The sequence below is a fragment of the Rhinatrema bivittatum genome, chromosome 9 (assembly GCF_901001135.1).
Source record: "Rhinatrema bivittatum chromosome 9, aRhiBiv1.1, whole genome shotgun sequence".
NCBI lineage: Eukaryota > Metazoa > Chordata > Amphibia > Gymnophiona > Rhinatrematidae > Rhinatrema > Rhinatrema bivittatum.
In genome coordinates, this window is record NC_042623.1 from 84,845,304 (window position 1) to 84,866,888 (window position 21,585).

Genomic DNA, 21,585 nt, shown 5'->3' on the forward strand with positions numbered 1-21,585 from the left:
TTAATACCACTATAGGAGGTCCAGCTAGAAATTCAATGTGAGGTTTTGGTGGTGGTCTAGGGTTTGGAGGCCAGTTTTACATGTACAGTGAGACATGCGAATAACACAGTACATATCAGTGAAGATTTTACATGATTTTGATTGAGGAAAGTCACACAAAGATGAGATTTCTACAATGTTCTTACACCTTAGCTTGATGCACCAAGATACTATCAAGCTAAGGCAAGAGAACATTGTAGAAATCTCATCTTTGTGTGACTTTCCTCACTCAAAATCATGTCATATCTTCACTGATGTATACTGTACTGTTTGTATGTCTCATTGTGCATGTAAAACTGGCCCCAAAACCCTAGACCACCACAAAACCTCACATCGAGTTACTAGCTGGCCCTCCTATAGTGATATGAATAGTTGACTGCTATGAGATCCTTATAAAGAGTCTCTCTCTCCCCCTAAAATTATCATTGCCACACACCTTTTCCTTATCACAGGTGTTATTCATGCTAAATGTATCACATTTTGATGAATCTAGGCCTAAGCCAGCCACATAAGTAAAACACCATTTCCCACTTATCCAAATAAGTGGCCACCACAAAATGCAGTCAGATATTCAGCTTCTGCTACTTAGTCAGAGAAGTCATTACTTATTTGGATAACTGGTGCTGAATATTGACCCATATGTGTATGTGTGTGTGTGTGTGTGTGTGTTTGTGTATTCATCTGTGAGTGGTCCTATAGGCATTATTTCACATGCACCTCTAATGATATCTCTTAATCAGGTATAAACCTGCAATGCAACATTTGATGGCAACAAACTACATGCTACAAAAATACCTATAGCTCAATTACTGGGTTAGGCAAAAGCAACTCCACTCTATAAGATTTGCAGCCATTCAATTTCACAGGCATCAGTTGGACCACCTCTCATGCACACTTTTAATAGTCTTACCCTTTCTATATATTTTAGGGATGTGCATTCATTTTGAACGAAATAGACAATGGCAACAAAATTGTCTATTTCGTTGTGTTTCGGGAGCACCCCGAAATGAAAGAAAACTTGATGAAATTTTGTATTTCATGTTAGTGCGCACTAATTGGACTTAGTGCGCACTAGCATGTAGTTAGTGCACACTACATCCCTTTAATGCGCACAAACTATAGTTTTCCTATTTACAGGCTTAGTGCGCTCTAACGGGACTTTGGGACACACTAACTAGATATTAGTGCGCATTAGATCCATTAGTATGCACTACCTGAAGCAGCTGATAGCAAAACATGTTGGATTACATTGGTCACTATTAACTTTGAGATGGATATTTAATGCCTTCACCCTCTTATCTTTACTGATTGGTTTGAACCTCCTTCAAGAGAGGAACCTCCTTCAAGAGAGGGGAAGTTTATGGGACTTTTAAAATTTTGTTTGGTGTTATTGTGCATTTGTTCTTGTAGTTGTTTTTGTGGGGCTTTTGTATTGTCTTTGTTGTTTTTAGTATGGAAATAGTATGTTTGAACACATTTTAATAGGATTTTTTTATCTTGGTTGTTAATGTTGGCAATATTTATATGTATTTTGATAGGATTGTTGGCATGTATTATAGTTTTCCTATTTTCAGCCTTAGTGCACACTAATGGGACTTTGGTGCGAACTAACTAGATGTTAATGCACAAGACGTCCGTTAGTGCGCACTAAGCCTGAAAATAGGAAAACTATTGCCCTAATAGGACTTAGGACGCACTAACTGGTTGTTAACTTGAACGCAGTAACAAAAATGTTACCAGTAAGTTAAAAAGTGTCAACTGGAGAGCAGTTTGTTAGCTAGAGGTATGGTTCTGCATTCCTGTTGGCTGTCTCCTTCTAAGAAAACAGTAAGAAAACAGATTACATCTAGCTAATGAATTGCTCCCCAATTCACACTTTTTAACTTATTAGTAACATTTTATGTTAGTGTGCACTATATTTAGTTAGGGCATGCTAACATCCAGTTAGCGCACCCTAAGTCCTATAAGGGTGCACTAACTCCAAAATTAGAAAACTATGTAGTGCACACTAACGGAACTTAATGCACACTAACATCTAGTTAGTGTGCAACAAATTCCCGTTACGTGGTTGGCCTCACCACAGTATAAACAAAGTCCGGCCTGGCATCGCCCAGTTGCATAGGTTCCTCTGTTAGGGTAGTGGAGGAGAGGGGAGACCCCTGGAGAAAGGATAGTATTTTATTTTATTTATTTAGATTTTTTATATACCAGCATTCATGAACAGGTCACATCATGCCGGTTTACATAGAAACAAGGGGTGCATTGAACAGTAGAACTAAACTAGTGCAAGGGGGAAGCAATTACAAAAAACCAGGGGTAGAATAACTTGGAGAGAGAAAAAAGAGGAACAGTGAGGAGTAAAAAGAACTGTATGGGGATAAGATAAATAACTTAATGATGATAGTAGGTAAAGTTTGTCTATTTATGGATGATTCTAAGATCTGCAACAGAGTGGACACACTTGAAGGAGTAGAGAGATTGAAAAGTGATTTAAGAAAGCTTGATGAATGGTCAAAAATGTGGAAGCTGAGATTCAATGCCAAGAAGTGCAGAATCATGCATATGGGGTGCAGTAATCCAAAAGTGCTATATGAGATGGGGGTGGGGGGGGGGGGTGAAAGACTAATGTACATGGACTGGGAGAGGGACCTTGCTTCACTGAATGCAACAAGGTGATAGCTAAAGCCAGAAGAATATTGGCCTGCATAGAAAGAGGAATAAATAGTAGGGGTGTGCATTCATTGCTCTATTCATTTTATTTGTTTTGGCAGTGTACACGTATCTCAGAAACGGAAGGTAGGCATGCATATGTAGGTTCTTGCTTATCTGGCTAATTTTAAAAAGAATGGGTGTGTGCCCACAAATAGTTGAGCAGAGATACACTGCAATTTTATATTGTGTGCACACATACGTGGTATCATTTAAAATACCCTGCCACAATTAATCTTAAGAGGTGGCTTGAGTAAATGTCCCATGTATATTACCAGGGCTTTAATAGCTTTTACATGTGCATTCTCACACAAGGGGGAAACCAGTTTTTTTCATGTCCTTACTGGGGAGGGGAGGGGAGGGAGGGAAAGAGAGAGAGCGAGAAAGAGAATGCACTGAAGAAGAGACAATATGACACTATATATTTCTACCACTGGAAGAGGGGCAAGTTCAACTCAAGGTGGGTTTGCGTGGCTCAGTGTTCCATTGATGCACTACAGACCCTTGCACCCTGGCCATGGGGGAGGGAATGAAGGACTTGAACAAGTAAATGTAAATTGGTTATTTACTCTCTCAGACAACAGAAGGACCAGGGGGCACTCCATGAGGTTATCAAGAAGTTCATTTAAAACAAATCAAAGAATATATTTTTTTCACTCAACACATAATTAAGCTCTGTAATTCATTGCCAGAGGATGTGGTTAATGCAGTTAATGTAAGTGGGTTCATAAATGGTTTGGGCACGGTTCTTATGATTCAAACCCACCCTGAGCTGAACATACCCCTCTTACAGTGGTAGATATATATGTTATATTGTCTCTCCTAGAGTTCTCTCTCTTTCTCTCTCCCTCCCTTCCTCTCTCTCTCCCTCTCCCAGTATATATGGTAGTTCAGCAGTTTTGAAAAACCCTAAAACTTGCTCCTCATCAGGACTAGTAGTAAAGGTGAGATTGTGGTTGCCATTGTGGTTGCCATCATGTGTATCTTCTGCAGCTTTCATAATGCATCGGGGAAAAAAGAGTGGCGCTCACATAACTCTTATTTGATCTGCTTCTTTGTAATCATGAAAAGTGATAATTCTTGGAAAAGATACAACTTACATAGTCATGAACAGTGTATTGAGATTCTTAGTTCAAGTGCTGCATATTTTCCCTTTAGGGTGGTTTTTTGCTTTTATCCTTGAAAAGTGCCTGATTACTTTCTCTCTCTCTGAGGAGACGCAATTATCATAAGATGTTCCTTTTTCTGCTTTTGGCATATTTTTCTCCCTCTTTTATTTACTGTTTCACAGTATGCCCTGAACTGAATTTTGCCCATTGTTTCCTATGGAATTGAATGCACATAAGAGGATATTTAAATAACACAATAAGGCTACTGAAGTGTAAGTGTTTTTGACTGTTTCCCTTTAGTTCATACTGACATCAAGCTGTGCTAATGTCATATGTGATTCCTCCACCCAATTCCTTTTGTTGGTGATGACATCAGAAGAGCAACTACTTATCTGAAAGGACATAATTGGGCTCATGCATATATACAGGTAGTAGTAAAGCTGATAATGTATTAAACACTGGAGAGGGACTAGCCTTAGAAACTGAATTTCATGAATAATTATTTGTATAAATTCAAATTGTTCTAACATTCTATAGTTGGATGAATGCTAGAAAACGAAAATGTACCTTGGTATTGATAGGCAAGCTCAGCTCATTTACTCCACTGCCATGGCTTGAAATGATAGTTTTTTAGGTATGTAAATTGTTGTAGGTGTTCAAGTGTTGATGACAATTTATTTATTTGTTTACACAGTTTTTATAGCCTGTGTTTCCACAATTCTAATGAAAGCAGGTAATAACTTTACATATACAACAATAAATAAAAATATTTATAATATACATAAAGATTATTTTACAATCCAAAATTATATTTATAAATCTATAAAAGTCATGTCTGTGAATCTATAATTGCTTTCAAATGCTATCTCAAAAATACCAGCAATAATTGCACAATTAAATTAAAACCTATGTAATGTCAAGCAATAAAAGTAGGATTTAAAATTCAAAGGCTTAGCTAAACAACCAAATAATCATTCCCTTGGCAAATGTCTACAGGGAGTAAGTTGCATAATGAAGGGACAATGCAAGAAACTGCCCCCTTCCTGGTTTCACCTAATTTCATGTCAGTAAATTAGAGGACACAGAGTGGAGCTTTATATGCACATCCTAGCACAAACGTAGACATATATCATGAAAGACAATTTTTTTAGATATATTGAGTCCCAATTATTTAATTTTTTTCTCTACAAAACTTTGAATTGTGCATGCCAAAAGATAAGGAGCCAAGCCAATGAAGTTCTTTAAAAACAGGGCTGCTTTGATCCCTGTATTTAGAAATGATTATCACTTGGGCAATAACACAGCATAGTAACATAATAAATGATGACAGCTAAAGATCAAAAAGGCCCATCTAGTCTTCCCAGCAGTGATTTTATGTGCATCTACCCAAAGCAGATTAAATTCCCACATGGAAACCATTCCATTGTATCCCCTTTAGGGTTGCAACTTCCACTTTGTGCAGATCACCCAGTGTCTTCCAGGAAGCACAATGCTGTTTTGTTTTGGAACAATTTGATTTTGTGAATATATTTCATTGGAAAGCCCACACACAATATGTAACAATAATCTAGTCATGATAAAATAAGAGCATGCATCACTGTTTATGGATTTGATACTTCTTAAAATAGATATTATGGGGGTAATGTTCAAAGCCAGTTACATGCATAAGCCCCAGTTTTATCCACTTAAATGGCTGTTCTAAAACGGACCTAAGCTCAGGGCACGTAAAAGAGCATACATACCTGGTTTTGTGTGTAGTTTTACACGCACTGAGGAGAAGCATTCTGGGGGTGGAGTTGGAACAGAGTCAAAACTTAAATACATACCTTTTGTTTTTAAAAAGTATGCACATGGGCATGCAAAAGTTAGAGAAGAGGAGGTGTAACTTTATGGGAGTGAATGTGCACTAATAATTCCCCAATTACCAAAATATTTTCAAAGCATACATGCACACATAGCTTTAAAAATACTCCACAGTCTGTGAGCACAGTATACATGCAGATTTGACCACTTGTGGGGCTGTTTGAAAATCACCTTCAGTAAGTGCACAGCATGCGGTTTAATAAATGCACTCTTTTCAGTGGAGATAGTATGGGTTTCCACATTTAGTTTTGAATCAAGGATAACACTCAGATTTCTTACCTTCATCTTTAATGGCAGAACCAGAACTTCCAATGTTAGGCATAGATTAGGGTCTGGGATTGAGCATTTAGTCACACATAGAATTTCTGCCTTTTGTGGGTTTGAACTTAGTATAGTATATTTGCCTTCATCCTCTGGCTTATGGTCTCCAGACCAGCATTTAAGATTTTCATTGACTTGTCAGAATCAGTCTCTGGAGGTAAAAACAGATGAATATAATCTGCATTTAAACGGTATTGTACCTCTAGCTAACTAATAATCTGGCTCAACAGTTACCAATAGGTGATAAATAATATTGGGAAAAGAACAGAGCTTTGCTGGACTCCACATAATAAAGGTCAGGTTTTGAGTGGTTTTCGTACACACACTGAGATCTCACAGATAGGAAAAAGAAGAACCATTTGCAAACTGCCATCTTAATAAAAGTGGGTGATCAAGTGTATCAAATGTGGCCATTAGGTCTAACAGGGTTACAATGATAGCTGCATTATTATCCACATTTCAACGTAAATCATCAACAGAGAGGCAAATGTTGTCGCTGTGCTATGACCTGGACAGAACGCTGATTGAAAGACAGACAGCAAATCCTGTTCATCCGTGAAAGCCTGCAACTGATGGGCAAATACACTTTCAATCAGTTTCCCCAGAAAAGTTAAATTTGGAAAAGGCCTATAAATCTCTGGATTGTTAACAACCAGAGAAGGTTTCTTAAGAACTGGATGGAATGTCATATTTTTCAAAGAAAACTCCTTCTCTTAGTTATGCATTAATTATCCTGCTTACTCACTCTAACAAACCTCTCCTGGCTGCTTTAACTACCCAGGATGAGCAAGGTCTGCTGGACATGTGGTCACTTTACTTCCTCCCAGGACCATAGAGATCTATATCACTATTTAATAATATAATCTGAATTAAATAGATTTCTTCTGACTCCATTTGGGCTGTATTAGCCTGCGCTAGGTGAATATGCTTAAACTTATCCGTGTACAGATCTGACTGAACAGAATTTTTATTTAGAACCATTACATGTAATAACCTATTTGTCACTTCATAATAGCTCCTTTTAGACAAATCAATAGCTTTTTTATATGATTTCAAGGGTTTTGAATATGTTTTTATCTACATTAACACAGTTTTTCTGCTATAGGCGGTTTAGAAAAAATGTATAACTAAATAAAATAAATAAGTTTATTTGCCTTTGTTTTCTACTCAAAAAGTTCAAGGCATATGCCAATCCTTTCTAATTTATGAATGTTCTCAGAAAACCATGGTTTTCTAGAATGCATGAGGCACATCATTAATTGAGCAATTGAACCTAAGGCAGTACTTGTTTCTTGCTTCCCAAGCTTTAAACACAAGCATGTCATCCCTGAAAGTAAGCATACTGGGAAATTCAGAAAGGAGAAACTTTCCTGAAATTCTCCTACCCATTTTCTAGTTCTAAAACAAGAGGCAAAGTTAAGAGAGTGCTGCTCAATTTACATCTCCCAAGCATGCCTCAGTTACACATGGGCATGGCAATTTTCAGAAGTCATTTACATGGGTAAATTGACTGTCTGAAAATTACCCATTTTTTACCCAGTATGTACTTATATTTCGGTAAAAAGTAGACAATTCTAGGGATATTTTTAGGTTATAGAGGAGAAATAACATGCATAGATTCGATTTTCAAATCTTCATACAATATTTTTTATGGAAGTATTACCCACAGAAAAAAGCAGGGGTAAATCTCTGTAAGCACTTTTTGCCAGGGTAATTTTCAAAGGGAATATATGATCATGCAAACACATCTGCTATTTTTAATGATTTTCAAATTAAAACTATTATGCATCACAGAATAGCATAGTCATTAAACAAACCATAGCAATAAGAAATAAGAAATAATAAAATAGTCCTGTTCAAAAGTTTACATACGTTTGAAAGTTTGGGCTGATATACACACAAGTTGGCACACACAGATTGAGATGGCATTGAAGGGTCGATATCCTCACCCATGCCTTATTTGATTGTAATTAGTGTCTGTGTATAAATAGTCAATGAGTTTTTTAGCTCTTAAGAAATCTTTGTGCATTTCATCCAGGGCTATACTGACTTGGGTGGTTACTGAAGCATGGGGAAAGCAAAAGAGCTGTCAAAGGATCTGCGAGCAAAAGTAATTAAACTTTATAAATCAGAAAAAGATATAAAATGATAACCAAAGATTTGAAAATGCCTCTGGCAGACATAACTTGTGCATGCCGGCCAGCTGCCAGTGCGTGAACCTCCGGCACAGCCACTGTGCCAGAGGACTCGGGAACGCCCCCGGACCGCCCAGTTTTGAAATCCCCAGGACATACGCGCGTCCCAGGGTTTGCACGCGCCGCCGAGCCTATGCAAAATAGGCTCGGTGCGCGAAGTGGGTAGGTTTTCGGGGGTTATCCATGTATATTACGTGCGTAACCCTTTGAAAATCTACCCCAATATTAGGAACTAAGGGTATGCAAACTTTTGACACAACCATTTTATTATTTCCCTTATTGTTATGGTTTGTTTAATGATTGTACTATCCTGTGATGCATAATTGGTTAATTTGAAACACATTAAAAAACTGATGTGCTTTGTCTGATCACTCATTTTCGTAAAAATCTTACAAATTTTGCTAGGGGTATGTAAATTTATGAGCACAGCTGTATATGTTTTTTAATGAATTATTGCTTGCTGTAATCTGTATGTTTTGGTTTAATTGGGGATAGGAGAGTTGTTATGCCTGTACTATATTTGGATCAGCTAGGGGCCTGATGGGTTGGGATTTGCTGTATTACTATGGGCTTGAGTGAGTTTGTAACGACATACAGATGGATCTGAGTACAGTATACTATTTAAAGTGAATTTTAAAAATCTTATGCTCACATCAAACGGGGGATGCACGGATAAGTTGGGCTTGAGCAAGCTGAGCAGATTTTTAAAACCTGTGAGATACACGGGAATATCCTGCAGCATGCACATCTAGAAAGTTTAAGAAAGAGGGAGGGGCCTTTGTGGGGAAAGATCATTTTAGGGCATGAAGCTGAGATGTGCGCTGAATTTAAACCTTATTTAACTATTATAATGTGAGAGAAAATGACACTGAACAAACTGCAATTTACAAAAGCTTCTTAATGCAAATAAAAAATTTTATTAATTGAAAACTGTTACATGCTATATTAATACCTTGTTATAAAACTGGATAGGCAACAAGTGGCCTATACAGGAAGCAAAGAATCAAGCTAATTAATTAATCTATTGCTTTACTCACATGAAGTATACAGGTCAATCAAAGAAACAGCTTTGCTTAGTTATTCCTCTTTTCCATCAATTTTTATAAGTTTCATAATATGCACTGCAAGCAGGAAAGTGTATTGCTCTAAATCAGCTCATGATTGCTCCATACCTACACTCAGGGTCACATTTTTCCTTATCATGCCAACTGTCACTGTGGCCTAGTTTCTCTTCCCCTTATCAGCTCCTAGCACGCACGTCCTTGGCTTCACAGATTTATTTTCGTACTCAGAAACATAGCCTCATTTTTCCTGTTTATTCTCTTTCTCAATTTAAACTTTGAATTGCTGAAACTGTAAGATCTTTTTGTGCAACTTGTACACGTTGCCCACTGGGTTCAGGTCCAGGTGCCTGGCCCAGACTGGTTCTGGCATCAGCATATTCACAAGTCCAAGGTCAGCATTTCTTCAACCCTCCCTTGAGACAGGACTTGACCCTGTCTCACCTCCTTCATCAATAAGACTATGTTGAGCCGTTCTTCGGTATCTGCAAACCTCTTCACATCATCTTTGTACTTCCCACTTACCTATACTCACTTTCCAATTTCCCTCTATTCTTCTATCAATATGTGACATAGAATGACATGCATGGAACAATCTTGAAGCTTCTACTACTCTATTACTGTTTCTACTATTACGTTATCATAATTAGTTTCAATAACAGCAGGTACCATTACAGCATAATTGGTTTCAGTATGGCCTGGGGCCATGACAGCATAATGAGAATCATGATGAGTAATATTTGTGGTTATCCTGTGAGTTATGCATCTTTGAAATGTTTGAATTAAATTTGGAATACATTGCACAAAGCAACAAACAGCTATAAGAATTCCTATAATTATAATTGCATATTGACACAGGCTCCTAATCCATCCTACTGGGAATATTGACCACAAGCTATCCCATATATTTGTATTTGATCCTGCATCAATATGAATACTTGCAGCAAAAGTTTTCAACTTCTGTATCTGTTGGTCAATTGCTAATGAATTGTCAGTAAGGTTAAAGCAGCACATATCTGGCATAACTTCACAACCATAACGGTGCTGCAATAATAAAAAATCAATAGCTCCTCGGTTATTAACAATAGCATTGCGAAGAGCAGCCTGTTCTTGGTTTAATAGTGCAATTGCGTGTGAGGTGGCATTTATTGATTTAGCTAAATTACAAGCTAGCTTTGTCAATTGATTTTCAGCATGCATAGCCATACCGGGTACACCTACCAAGGCAACTGCCAAAGCCGTGGTCTCATATCTATTTAAAAGTGAAACATTTCCATCACATTCAGGTGTGAGAGAAACTAAAGTCGAATCTCGAGTCCTACGGGATTTTAATAATTGTTTCACCTTGCTAGGTTTACTCGGCAGGATAGGTACTAATCTGCTAAGACAACAGGTACACTCACTAATATTTGCTGGAATGTAATTAAATGTTGTGGTACCACAAGTAAAAAACCATCCAAGTGGTAAAATTATATGAGCCCAATTATAGCTAATGTTAGTGAGATTGTTGCAGGTCCATTGCCCTTTTGGCAACTTACGGCATTGATCTTTACAATTTACAATTTTTGCACAAGTGTTATTTTCAAGATTTGCGACATGTGGGGTATAAAGCTCCAATGCATCTGGAGGCAAATGTTTGGTTATTTTTCCCCAATTGATGGATGATTCATAAGTCCACTTTTCCCCAATGTATGGTAATTGAGTATCATTGTGAATATCGTTCGGATCCTTACAAACCGGAATGAGACATGAACCCAACATAGTATGTAAGTCTGAACTAATCATTAAGCAAAAGGAAGTAACATGTGTAATGTTTGCTAAACGCAACCACAAGTTATGTTTAAACCTCTCATCCAATGATTCATTGTCCAAGGTAGAGGAGATTCTAGGAGTACTCCACCACCACAGCAAAACGCAGGCAAGAATTACACTGGGAAGTCGGTTATTCATGTTCTCAGATGATGGGACGATAGGTACGAATATCCGACAAATGTACCCAGGTGGAATGTTCAGACAGTTTAGCGGCAGTATGGCTTAATCCTGTAATGGTGAATGGTCCGATGTAAATTGGATCTTTCCAAGTTTTATGCGTGTGATTCTTTCGCAAAACTTGATCACCTATTGAGAACACAGAAGATAGGGTCAATTTTGGCGCTAATCTCGAGTTGGATTGGACTAAATCAGTAGCCATCGCCACTATCGGTTGAATTTTACTCCAGTATTCGCTTGGAGTATCAGTGGCTTTTGCATGTATGGGGTTCATAATTCTCCCAGTCTGCAATTGGAAAGGAGTGATTTCATGACGTATACCTGGGGTATTTCGTATATTCATTAAAGCCAATGGTAATATATCCAGCCAGGTATATAATTTTGTAGTTTTGGTTTTATTGAGAGCTGCTAATAGTACTCTCAATTTTGTTTTTAAGATTCCATTATAGCGTTCTACTAAGCCATTTGATGTAGGCTTGTAAACTGACACTCTACGGTGGATTATATTGCAGATATCCTGTAATTCTCGCATTATTTGATTGTTAAAATGTGTGCCATTATCTGACACAAGTCTAATAGGACATCCATGGGAAGGTAGTATATTGCGGATAAAAGTATCGATGACTACATGGGCTGTTTCTTTAGTACATGGAAACGCTTCAATCCAATGTGAAAAACCATCCACCCATACCAATACATACCGTTTTCCTTTAACTGGTTCAATCATATCAGTGTAGTCAATATGCCACTCCAAACCTGGCCCCTGAGGAATAGGTAGGCTACCAGGGCTCACAGCAGGTCCTCGGCGAGCTATATGAGTGGAACAAACTAGACAGTTATGAATTATCTGCACAGCCAGAGCGTACAAATTCTGGTTCCAATGGTTAGCCTGTACTCCTGCTAGTAACGCTGTAGCAGACAAATGCAAGGTGCTATGCCAGGCAGTAAAGTATCTTAAAATTTCCGAAGTTGTGACACAAAGTTTACCATTAGGATGTAACCATGTTTTTCCTCGTTGGTAACATCCCAATGATTTCCACTTTTCTAATTCCTCACCGCTTGGTTGTTCATGAAATATAATATTACTCATTGGATAAGGAGTGTGAGTCAATTCTGAGCTAAAGCGAGTCTGCATAATCATTAGATTTACGGACAGCACCTCAGAGGCTGCTTTATCTGCCAAATCATTACCTTTTGCCTCAAAGTCTGTATGCTCTGTATGTGCAGGTGTCCATACGATTGCAGTCTCAGTACCTATGCCTTCCCTTTTGGACAATATTTTCAAAATTTGTTTCCAATCTTTAATATGTTGTAAAGGTTGACCTGTGGCTGTAATCATTCCCCTCCTTTTCCACTTAAGTAAATGATATTGTAAGGAGCTAACCACATATGAACTGTCAGTATATATAGTACAGTGCTCCTTTAACCCTGTTGACTTTAAAGCAGCTATCACCGCTAACAGTTCAGCTTCCTGAGCAGTCACACCTTTTTCTGTCTGGTATTGTATTTTCGTAATAATTTCTAACTCAGGTGTAACTTGTAGTGCTGCAAATGCAGATTGTTGGCCTTTCTGTGCCCCGTCAGTGAACCAAATCAATCCTTTTTCAAGAGGGCTGAATCGGATTAACAATAGTTCAGGGATATCCTTCCGTTCTACTTGAGACTGTTCTATATTAGGGAAAAACCAATCTAACAATTTATTCTGGGCTTTTGTAAGGGGTTTAGTTTCTATATCTTTGCCATTTAATTCTATCTGATATTTACCATATCTGGTGGCGGTTAATGCTGCTTTACTGGTGGTTAGCATATGATGTATGGAATGATCACAGTGTAATACTAATGTGCAATATGGCATGATCGCTCTCCATTTTCCAGTTGCAGCAACAATGGCTGTCAGTAATTTTGGGATTTCAGGCAGTGCCATTTCCACCGGGCTATAAGAGCCGGATAGAAATGCCACTGCTTGGTTTGGGGTATCATCTTGATTTACGAGAGCGGCCCACGTGTTACCCAAATCTCGTACCCATATATGCACTTTTAGTTGGGGGTCTACAGTACTCAGGGGTTCAGTTCGTAACAAAGTCTGTAATATGTCATGTATGGACAATTCATCCTCCTTAGTTAAGGCAATTTGTGTGTTGGAAATAGTACCCGCAGGTACGTGTAAATGCCGTAATAAAGGAGAAATTCGAGCTGAGTAGCCTGGGATCCATTGGCGACAATAATTAAAGGTTCCCAGCAATCCACGAAGTTGTTTTAATGTCTGAGGAAGTTCTTGCTTCTGCAATTCTAACAATAAATCTTTAGTAATGTGTCTAGCTTTGGAAGATATCACTTGGCCTAAAAAGTTCACTTGCGTTTTCGCTAAAACGCATTTCTGTTGATTACACTTATATCCAGCTTCACTTAATACCTGTAACAATTTAAAGGTCCATTCCCAACAGTCCAGCTTATTGTCTGTGGAAAGTAGGATGTCATCTACGTATGTAAATAAGGACACAGATTTGGGTAATTTACTCCTAAACCTTTCCAAATCCTTGTTCAATTGTTTTGAGAATACAGTAGGGCTATCCGTAAAACCTTGTGGAAGTCGCGTCCACCGATACGCTTTGTTACCATATACAAATGATGTCAAATCACGGGAAGCCATATGTAAGGGGATAGCAAAAAATGCATTAGATAAATCAATAACTGAGTTGAACTTATGTATTGGCTGAGTCTGCAAAAGCGTCAATGGATTTGCACATACTGGATATTGTGGGATTACCATTTCATTTAAGGCACGTAAATCATGAACTATTCTCACATCATTTTCTCCTTTCGGCACAGGGAATAGAGGAGTGTTATAGGGTGAATCGGATTCCTCAATAATACCATTTTCTAATAGTCTCGCAATCTGACGCATCGTAGGGACTGTCAATTTTCTATTAATTGGATAAGGATTCACATATGGACCTTGCTCATATGGTTTTAATTTAATCCGATAAGCGGGAGCTGTTCTAGCCTTTCCATAGGGGGCTTCTTCTGTACTCCATAATTCTGATGGCAATTTATCCCAATTCCACTCGTCAGGAATCTCATCATTCTCTTCTTTACCCGTTAGAGCAACCAATGAGAGAATGCTCTTAGAATCGGGAATTTTAAAAGTTAGTGTCAATCCAAATTGAGTGAGTAAATCCCAACCTAAGAGATTAACTGGGCAATGTTCGGCTATTAAAAATTTTACGGATGCCTCCCTTTTGCCCTGTGTAGTCTTAATTGTCACAGGTGTTAATTCAGTTAGATGTTTCTCACTAGGCTTACCATCAAAACCTATAGTAGTATTGGTTTCACGTGATTCTCTGACAGCAATTGGTTTAACACATATAACAGAAGAGGTAGCCCCTGTGTCAATTAAAAATTGCATTGGAACTTGTTGTGGGCCTACTAGTAATTGAACAAATGGTTCTGATGTCTGGAGGAATACAGTATCACCTTGGACGATTCCTGTATTCCCTGCCTTATGTCAGTAACTTTCTGGCTGGTACACAGGAAATTGTTGTGTGGGCTGTGGCCCAGGCTGGCTAGGCTGGTAACGGTCTTGTGCCGGCGATTGTGCCTGATAAGAATCAGGGTTCTTTGGCCGTCTGCATTCAGTTGAATAATGTCCTACTGCATGACAATTCCAACATTCTACATGAGCTCTTCTATCTGGTGATGGCCTATTCCCTCTACCCTGTGTCATACCACGGCCACCTCTACCCCTTTGCATTCCTCTACCCCGGGGGATATATGGGCCATATCCTCCCTGGTATATATCTGAGGGTGGTTTTTGCATCACATAACAATCCTGTATACCAACTGCGATATTAGGATCTTTTGGAAAATTATTACTCTGATCATGGCATCTGACCTTTTTCTTTTCCTCTATTTCCGCAATTTGCATAGTCATTAATTTATGAGCTATTTTCTGCTGTTCTTTATGTGGAGTCTGTAACATTTTTGTATGCACTGAAGCAAAATGTAACAGAGTTGCCCTCACCTCAGGCCATGCCTTTGTAGATAAAGCCACAACATTATTCAAATTTGTCTGCATGTTTGCTGGTAAAGTAGCATAAAACAAATGCAAGAACACTGGGATGTTAGGCTGTACATCAGCATCCTGTCCAGTTTGTGCCTTGTATGTGTCCATACACTTTGTCAAATGTGCAGAGAAATCACCACTCCCATCCCATTTTCCTGCTGTAATGGCTGTGAAATCAATTGTAGTTGGGTATAAAGTATCCAAGGCTTTTGCTAAATTTATTCTATCACGTCCTTGAAATGGGTTTCCATCCACAGCAGAGGTAAGTAACCCAGGACATACACTAACTACGGACAGTTGAGATAAGTTTATACCACTGGCTGCACATAATGCTTTAAAATCACCGATGGCAAGTTGTGTCCCTGCCGTATTTGTATCTACAGCTTCTAGCCACATTCTAGTTCCTTTGTGAATACTCGGCAATTTCTGAATGATGGTACTGATGTCGGTGGGGCTATATGGCTTATATGTAGCTACCGGTTGATTCTGGGCATTTGTTCTTACGAAAACAGGTTGTTGTAATACTCTGTCTCGTGAATCTTTGTGTTGTAATGCACAAGCTATCTGCCCAGCATTCTGCCTTTGTTTTTTTGATCTTGTGAAAGGCGTAGTTGATTCATATTCTAGCAATGATTCACCCCAGACTTCACATCCTTTTACCATGAAGTCATAGTGGATAGAGTCAGCACAATGAACAGCAAGAGTCGTCTGCAAGTCATCGACTTGCTTCGTGTTCACAGGCCCAACATTTGAACACGGGATGCGACACTGCTGTTTTTCACACTCTTGTGTGATAACCTCCCACCAAGGTCTACCATATTTACTTTTACTGTAACCTTTTAAATAATCAAGCACCCATGTGATTATTGCTACATTCTTCTCCTCCTCATCTTGTAAAGGTTCCTTTACCGGAGTCTTACCCTGGTCTATCCCCTCTATCTGCTGTACTTGCTTTCGGAATTCATTTTCTTCCTGCACTGCTGTTAAATGTACTCTTCCTTTAATCTCAAACTCATTCCTCTTTTCGGTATCCTGTCCATGTTCTATACCAAGGCTAGGTGTATGTGATGACGGTTGAGTCTCTCGTAAAGAGCCATATCCCATCGGATTTGGCATTTTAGATTTTTCATCTATTAATTTGTTCGATACCCCTTGTTCAGGTTTGTTCATGCTCTCTTTTTGTGTATCCAGACTTGGATATAATGGAGCACTTGGTGTCTCACTGTATAGGGGCCTATATCCGGCAGGGGTTGGAAAAGTAAAACCATCCTCTTCTCCTGCATTTACCATTGGACAAGTCATTACATATGGTGGCGGGTGGACCTGAGGATCAACAAGTTGGTCCGGAGGACCATTCTTTTGTAACTCTGAGTGGTCTTTCACTATTTCATGTTTTATTTTTACTCCCTTTTTTATATCTGTCTCAGCATAATACAAATCTGATGTTAAGGAAAAAAGTTTCCAAATATGTAAATGTTTCTCTAGACTAGCAACCTTATTTTGTTTTTTAACTTGCAGAAATTGTAGGAGGGGGGACAATCGACTAGACTGTAAAGAGCCCTCTAAAGGCCAGGACAGAAAAGAGTCCTTAGCTGCATATTTTACCCATTTGTCATTTACTTTCTTTATTATTTCCCTTTGAAATGGGAATAGTGCAATAACATATTGAAGTGCCGTACTGTTTTGTGCACTATCAATATATAGGGTAGTAGGCTGGGGGATCTTTTTCAGGGTTATTGCATTAAGCTCACTATTTTCCATATTAGTTAATTTAAAGCTGAGCTTCTCCCTCAAAATCTTGCTCCTGTTCCTCTTGATTAGACGACGTACGCCCAACTGTACAATATATCCAACAGCCAAGCACAAGGCAAAATAAGCAATTGCAAGCAATAGCGACCCAAAGAGATATATAGCATAAATCATCCATTAAACCAAAAATATTAATCTTCATTAATTCTGAGTACTCGTTAACCCTTTATTCACACAGGACCTGATTTCCTTCTCCCCTCAAGCTCGGTTGATCACTCCGGCTCTTAAAAGAGATATCAGGAACGTGAATGTATACCTTACAAAACTGTTATATTCAGTGTCACCCTTTATCACGGCCTACTAAAGCGATCCCAGTCCTGCCGCGGTCGCCATATAGAATTTAAACCTTATTTAACTATTATAATGTGAGAGAAAATGACACTGAACAAACTGCAATTTACAAAAGCTTCTTAATGCAAATAAAAATTTTTATTAATTGAAAACTGTTACATGCTATATTAATACCTTGTTATAAAACTGGATAGGCAACAAGTGGCCTATACAGGAAGCAAAGAATCAAGCTAATTAATTAATCTATTGCTTTACTCACATGAAGTATACAGGTCAATCAAAGAAACAGCTTTGCTTAGTTATTCCTCTTTTCCATCAATTTTTATAAGTTTCATAATATGCACTGCAAGCAGGAAAGTGTATTGCTCTAAATCAGCTCATGATTGCTCCATACCTACACTCAGGGTCACATTTTTCCTTATCATGCCAACTGTCACTGTGGCCTAGTTTCTCTTCCCCTTATCAGCTCCTAGCACGCACGTCCTTGGCTTCACAGATTTATTTTCGTACTCAGAAACATAGCCTCATTTTTCCTGTTTATTCTCTTTCTCAATTTAAACTTTGAATTGCTGAAACTGTAAGATCTTTTTGTGCAACTTGTACACGTTGCCCACTGGGTTCAGGTCCAGGTGCCTGGCCCAGACTGGTTCTGGCATCAGCATATTCACAAGTCCAAGGTCAGCATTTCTTCAGCGCGTAAATACTTATGCGATCAGGCGCACGCTGAGACCTTCTGCTGCACAACTTTGATTCTGCTACGGATGCCGTGTAATTTAAAATTTAAAGAAAACTAGGCAGATCTGTGGGGTTTGAAGGGTTGGGGCTGACTGGGGGGGGGGGAGTGAGCTGTATTAAACTAGGGGGATTTGGAGGACCTATCTCTTAACTGGGTGAACTCTGGATGAAATGATAAGATTGGGAATAGCATCGGTGTGCGCCCTTTTAAAAACCCCTCAATTTACGCTGTAGAAGAAGGATTTGCGCGCCCATGTGCGTGCCCTCTTAATATTTGGCTCACAAGCGCACGTGGCCAGGCTATTTTCAAACATGCACACATATACACTCGCAAGTTATAAAGTAGCCGTGTCCCTGACCATGGGACATCGCACGCTTGCACGTTTGTGCCTGCGCCCCTGTTTGAAAGTTACCATCCTTGATTACCTTTACTTTTCCCTCAGAACATATTACAGTTTGGTGGTGGGTTGAAGCTTTTTTTTTTTTTTTTCCTCCCTCTTTTTGAGAATAATGTTCTTTCCTTTTGAATTGTTATGAGGGGGATTTACACAGAGCAGGTGGGATTTAGCTGTTGTTTTTGGTTTTGGGTTTACTTTTTGTTTCCAGTTGGTATTTCCTTGCCCCCCCCCCCCTTTTAAACACATTCCTCTCTGTAGTGAGTGTTAATATTTGGCTCCTTTTCAATGGAGGAGGGTTTCTGTGGTTTGGGGAGGATATTTTCCCTTTCCCAGCCTTGGGTTCTAGTTTGGTGCTGTTTGGCTGATACTGCATGTCAGTCTGGTTTCACTGGCTATATTTGCAGGATGGAGAATATTATTTTGCTTTGTCTTGTTTGTAGTTTATTTTTTTATTTGTTATGTTGCTTTTATTTTAACTATTTATGTCTGCTTTTAAATTGCTATTAAGATTGTATTTGCCATTAACATGGATGTTCTTTACAAATATGCCATCATTATTTGAATTTTCATGTTGTTCTTTTAACATAAAGGAGCTGAACTCAACCAGTTAAAAGAAGCATGTTCCTTAGGGAGGTTTTTTGTGAAAAGATTTTAGTCTATTTTTTACAAGAGACTTACTACAGTCGAGATGTTGGGAGTTTTCCTTTAAAAGCAAAGATATTGCAGCTTCTTATTTTACTTCAGCTAAGGTTAAGAAAGAAGTTGTAGAAATCTTGTTAACTAAAAACTTTCTTTTACCGAGAAAAAAATTTAAAAAAAGATACAGATGGATAATATATTTTTGTTAAAGGCATGGTGGCTGGATATACTCTGTCTTTTCCCCAAATGTTAATCAAATGAAGTTTATCTCTTCATGTTTTTCCAGCCTTATGTCATTTTTGGAGGGTAGATTATTTGTTGAAGGGGATTTTAATTTGTTTTTTTTCTCCTCTTCCTGATAAAACTGGTCTGAGTTCTAGGGATTTAAGATGTAATGCTCTTCTGTTGAGCAGTTGTAGAATGTTGGGCTGATGGACTCCTAGAGATATCTTTATCTGAACAAAAAGGATTATACCTTTTACTCCTCTCCACATGATGTTTATTCAAGAATTGACTTTATTTTTACTGAGAAGACAGAGTTTGGGGATGATATATCTCATTGAGGTGGGCCTTATTAAATAGTCTGATGATGCACCCATATTGTTAAAATGTTCTTTGAATGTATGATTTATGGGCATGAAAGGTTCGCAAGAGAGATGATAGCCTCTGCCACCTTCAGCAGTAAATTGAGTTTATTTTGTTAGAGAAATGATAATGGGGAAGTATCAGATGTTGTTCTGTGTTATGCGGCTAAGGCACATTTGAGGGATAAATTGATAGCTTTAAGTAGTGCTAGACATCAAGTTTCTAGAGTGCAGGAAGAATGAGCGAGAGGTGGATTGTCCATGACTGAGTGGTTAAATCAGAAATACCATTCTATGCATCTGCAGGAGTTAGCCCAGCATAAGAAGTCCATTTTAGACTTGTGCAGAAGAAAAAAAATTGTTTATTTCATCCATTCATTTCCAGGGGACCCAAATTTATTTGCTTTGTTTTTTCATTTACTTTTAAACTCAATGGTAGGAGCAATGCAGCCTAGTTTGGGTTCTAGGACTGGAGTTTTTTCATCAATTCTCATGGAACTTAAGGGAAAAAAAATCATCAGAAGGGGAAAAGAACACCAACTACCTAGAGAAGAGGTAAAGAATTCCAAGCTACTTAATCTTTGGCAAAGTGGCACCCAAAAGGGGGTCATTTTCTATCTCTATCGGGGCGGAGTCAGGGTGGTGTCAGCACTGGAAGAGGAGGAGTCAGGGTGGTGGCAGAGCAGATACTGCAGAAACTTCACTGGTGGTGAAAAGGTAAGACCCCTTATCACCGCCAGTAGCGCGCCCAATAGCGCCACCTTTCATGGTGGCGCTATTGGGTGCGAAAGCCGGCAGCAATAACACTGCGGTGGTGCAATTGCTGCCAGATTTCACAGGCCCGCCCCACTTCTTCCCCCACCCCCCATTACCACGTAATTCAGGAAGGCATACGAAGATAGAAAATCCATCCCAAAGTGACATGAATAGTCTAAAGGTTTGCAAAGCAGCAAAGGATTACCAGCATTGCAAGCAGTTCTCCAAAGCATCATCAGATGAGCAAAGAAGAAAGCTAGTGTGGGAAGAACACCCAAAGGCTCCAAAATAGGGCACCAGCAATAATGACATGAATGCTTAATAGCATCACAAAAGGCAAACTGGCACCAAAACTGGCATCAGCAACCTAACATACCATGAAGGGGAAATGAAGCAGAAAAAGCTGCAACCCCCCCAGGTACTGATAAAGGGTCCAATTAGCACAAAGAGTGTAATCAATACACCAAAACAACATGTGCAATGAAAAGCAACCCCCAAGACTGAAAAGAACAACTCAAGGTATAAGGTCTGAGGTAGTCAAAGTGGCAGAAAAGAATTCAAGGTGTAAAGTCTGGGCAAGGCTGAGTAGGACAAAGACCCTCAAGGTATAGCATGAGGTGTATAGCAGCAAGGAAAAGTGGCATGGGAGATGCCACTCATTCTGTTAAAGCACATTTGCCAATTATCAGATTCAGTACAAGAAAATGAACTGTGATAAGTATTATTTTCTTGATATAAGCTTTTATTGCATTCCCTGTTGAATCTGATGAAGCTGCTGAGTGGTATTTTGATTTTTTGGTGAAATGGGTTTCTGAGGCAAACTGTTATCACATTTAGAACTTGTAAATAGTTTCTAATGAGTGTGGTTTGGATTTTCTGGTAAATTGTGAGGGTTGCTTTATTTAGAAATGTTTTCTCATATTCTGTAGCTAAACTCTGGCTGTTCTATTTCTATATTTTCTGGTTTTGCATGAGATCCCTCACTATTGTAACTGTTATCATATTCAGAAAATCAAAATAGTTT

The 21,585-nt window shown here is 38.7% G+C and overlaps 1 protein-coding gene across 2 annotated transcripts; it reads right to left on the minus strand.

Moving 5' to 3' along the window:
• Window positions 1-9,771: 9,771 nt before the first annotated feature.
• Window positions 9,772-12,794, minus strand: LOC115099520. 2 transcript variants are annotated; one of them, XM_029617194.1, is made up of 2 exons: window positions 11,988-12,794; window positions 9,772-11,415 (listed from the first exon to the last, which is right to left on the minus strand). In XM_029617194.1, the coding sequence occupies exon 2, from the start codon at window positions 11,245-11,247 to the stop codon at window positions 9,907-9,909; it is 1,341 nt and encodes a 446-aa protein (XP_029473054.1). In that variant the 5' UTR covers window positions 11,248-11,415; window positions 11,988-12,794; the 3' UTR covers window positions 9,772-9,906. The 2 variants fall into 2 exon arrangements, with proteins under 2 accessions (XP_029473054.1, XP_029473055.1); XM_029617195.1 differs by having other exon boundaries at window positions 11,988-12,739.
• Window positions 12,795-21,585: the final 8,791 nt, after the last annotated feature.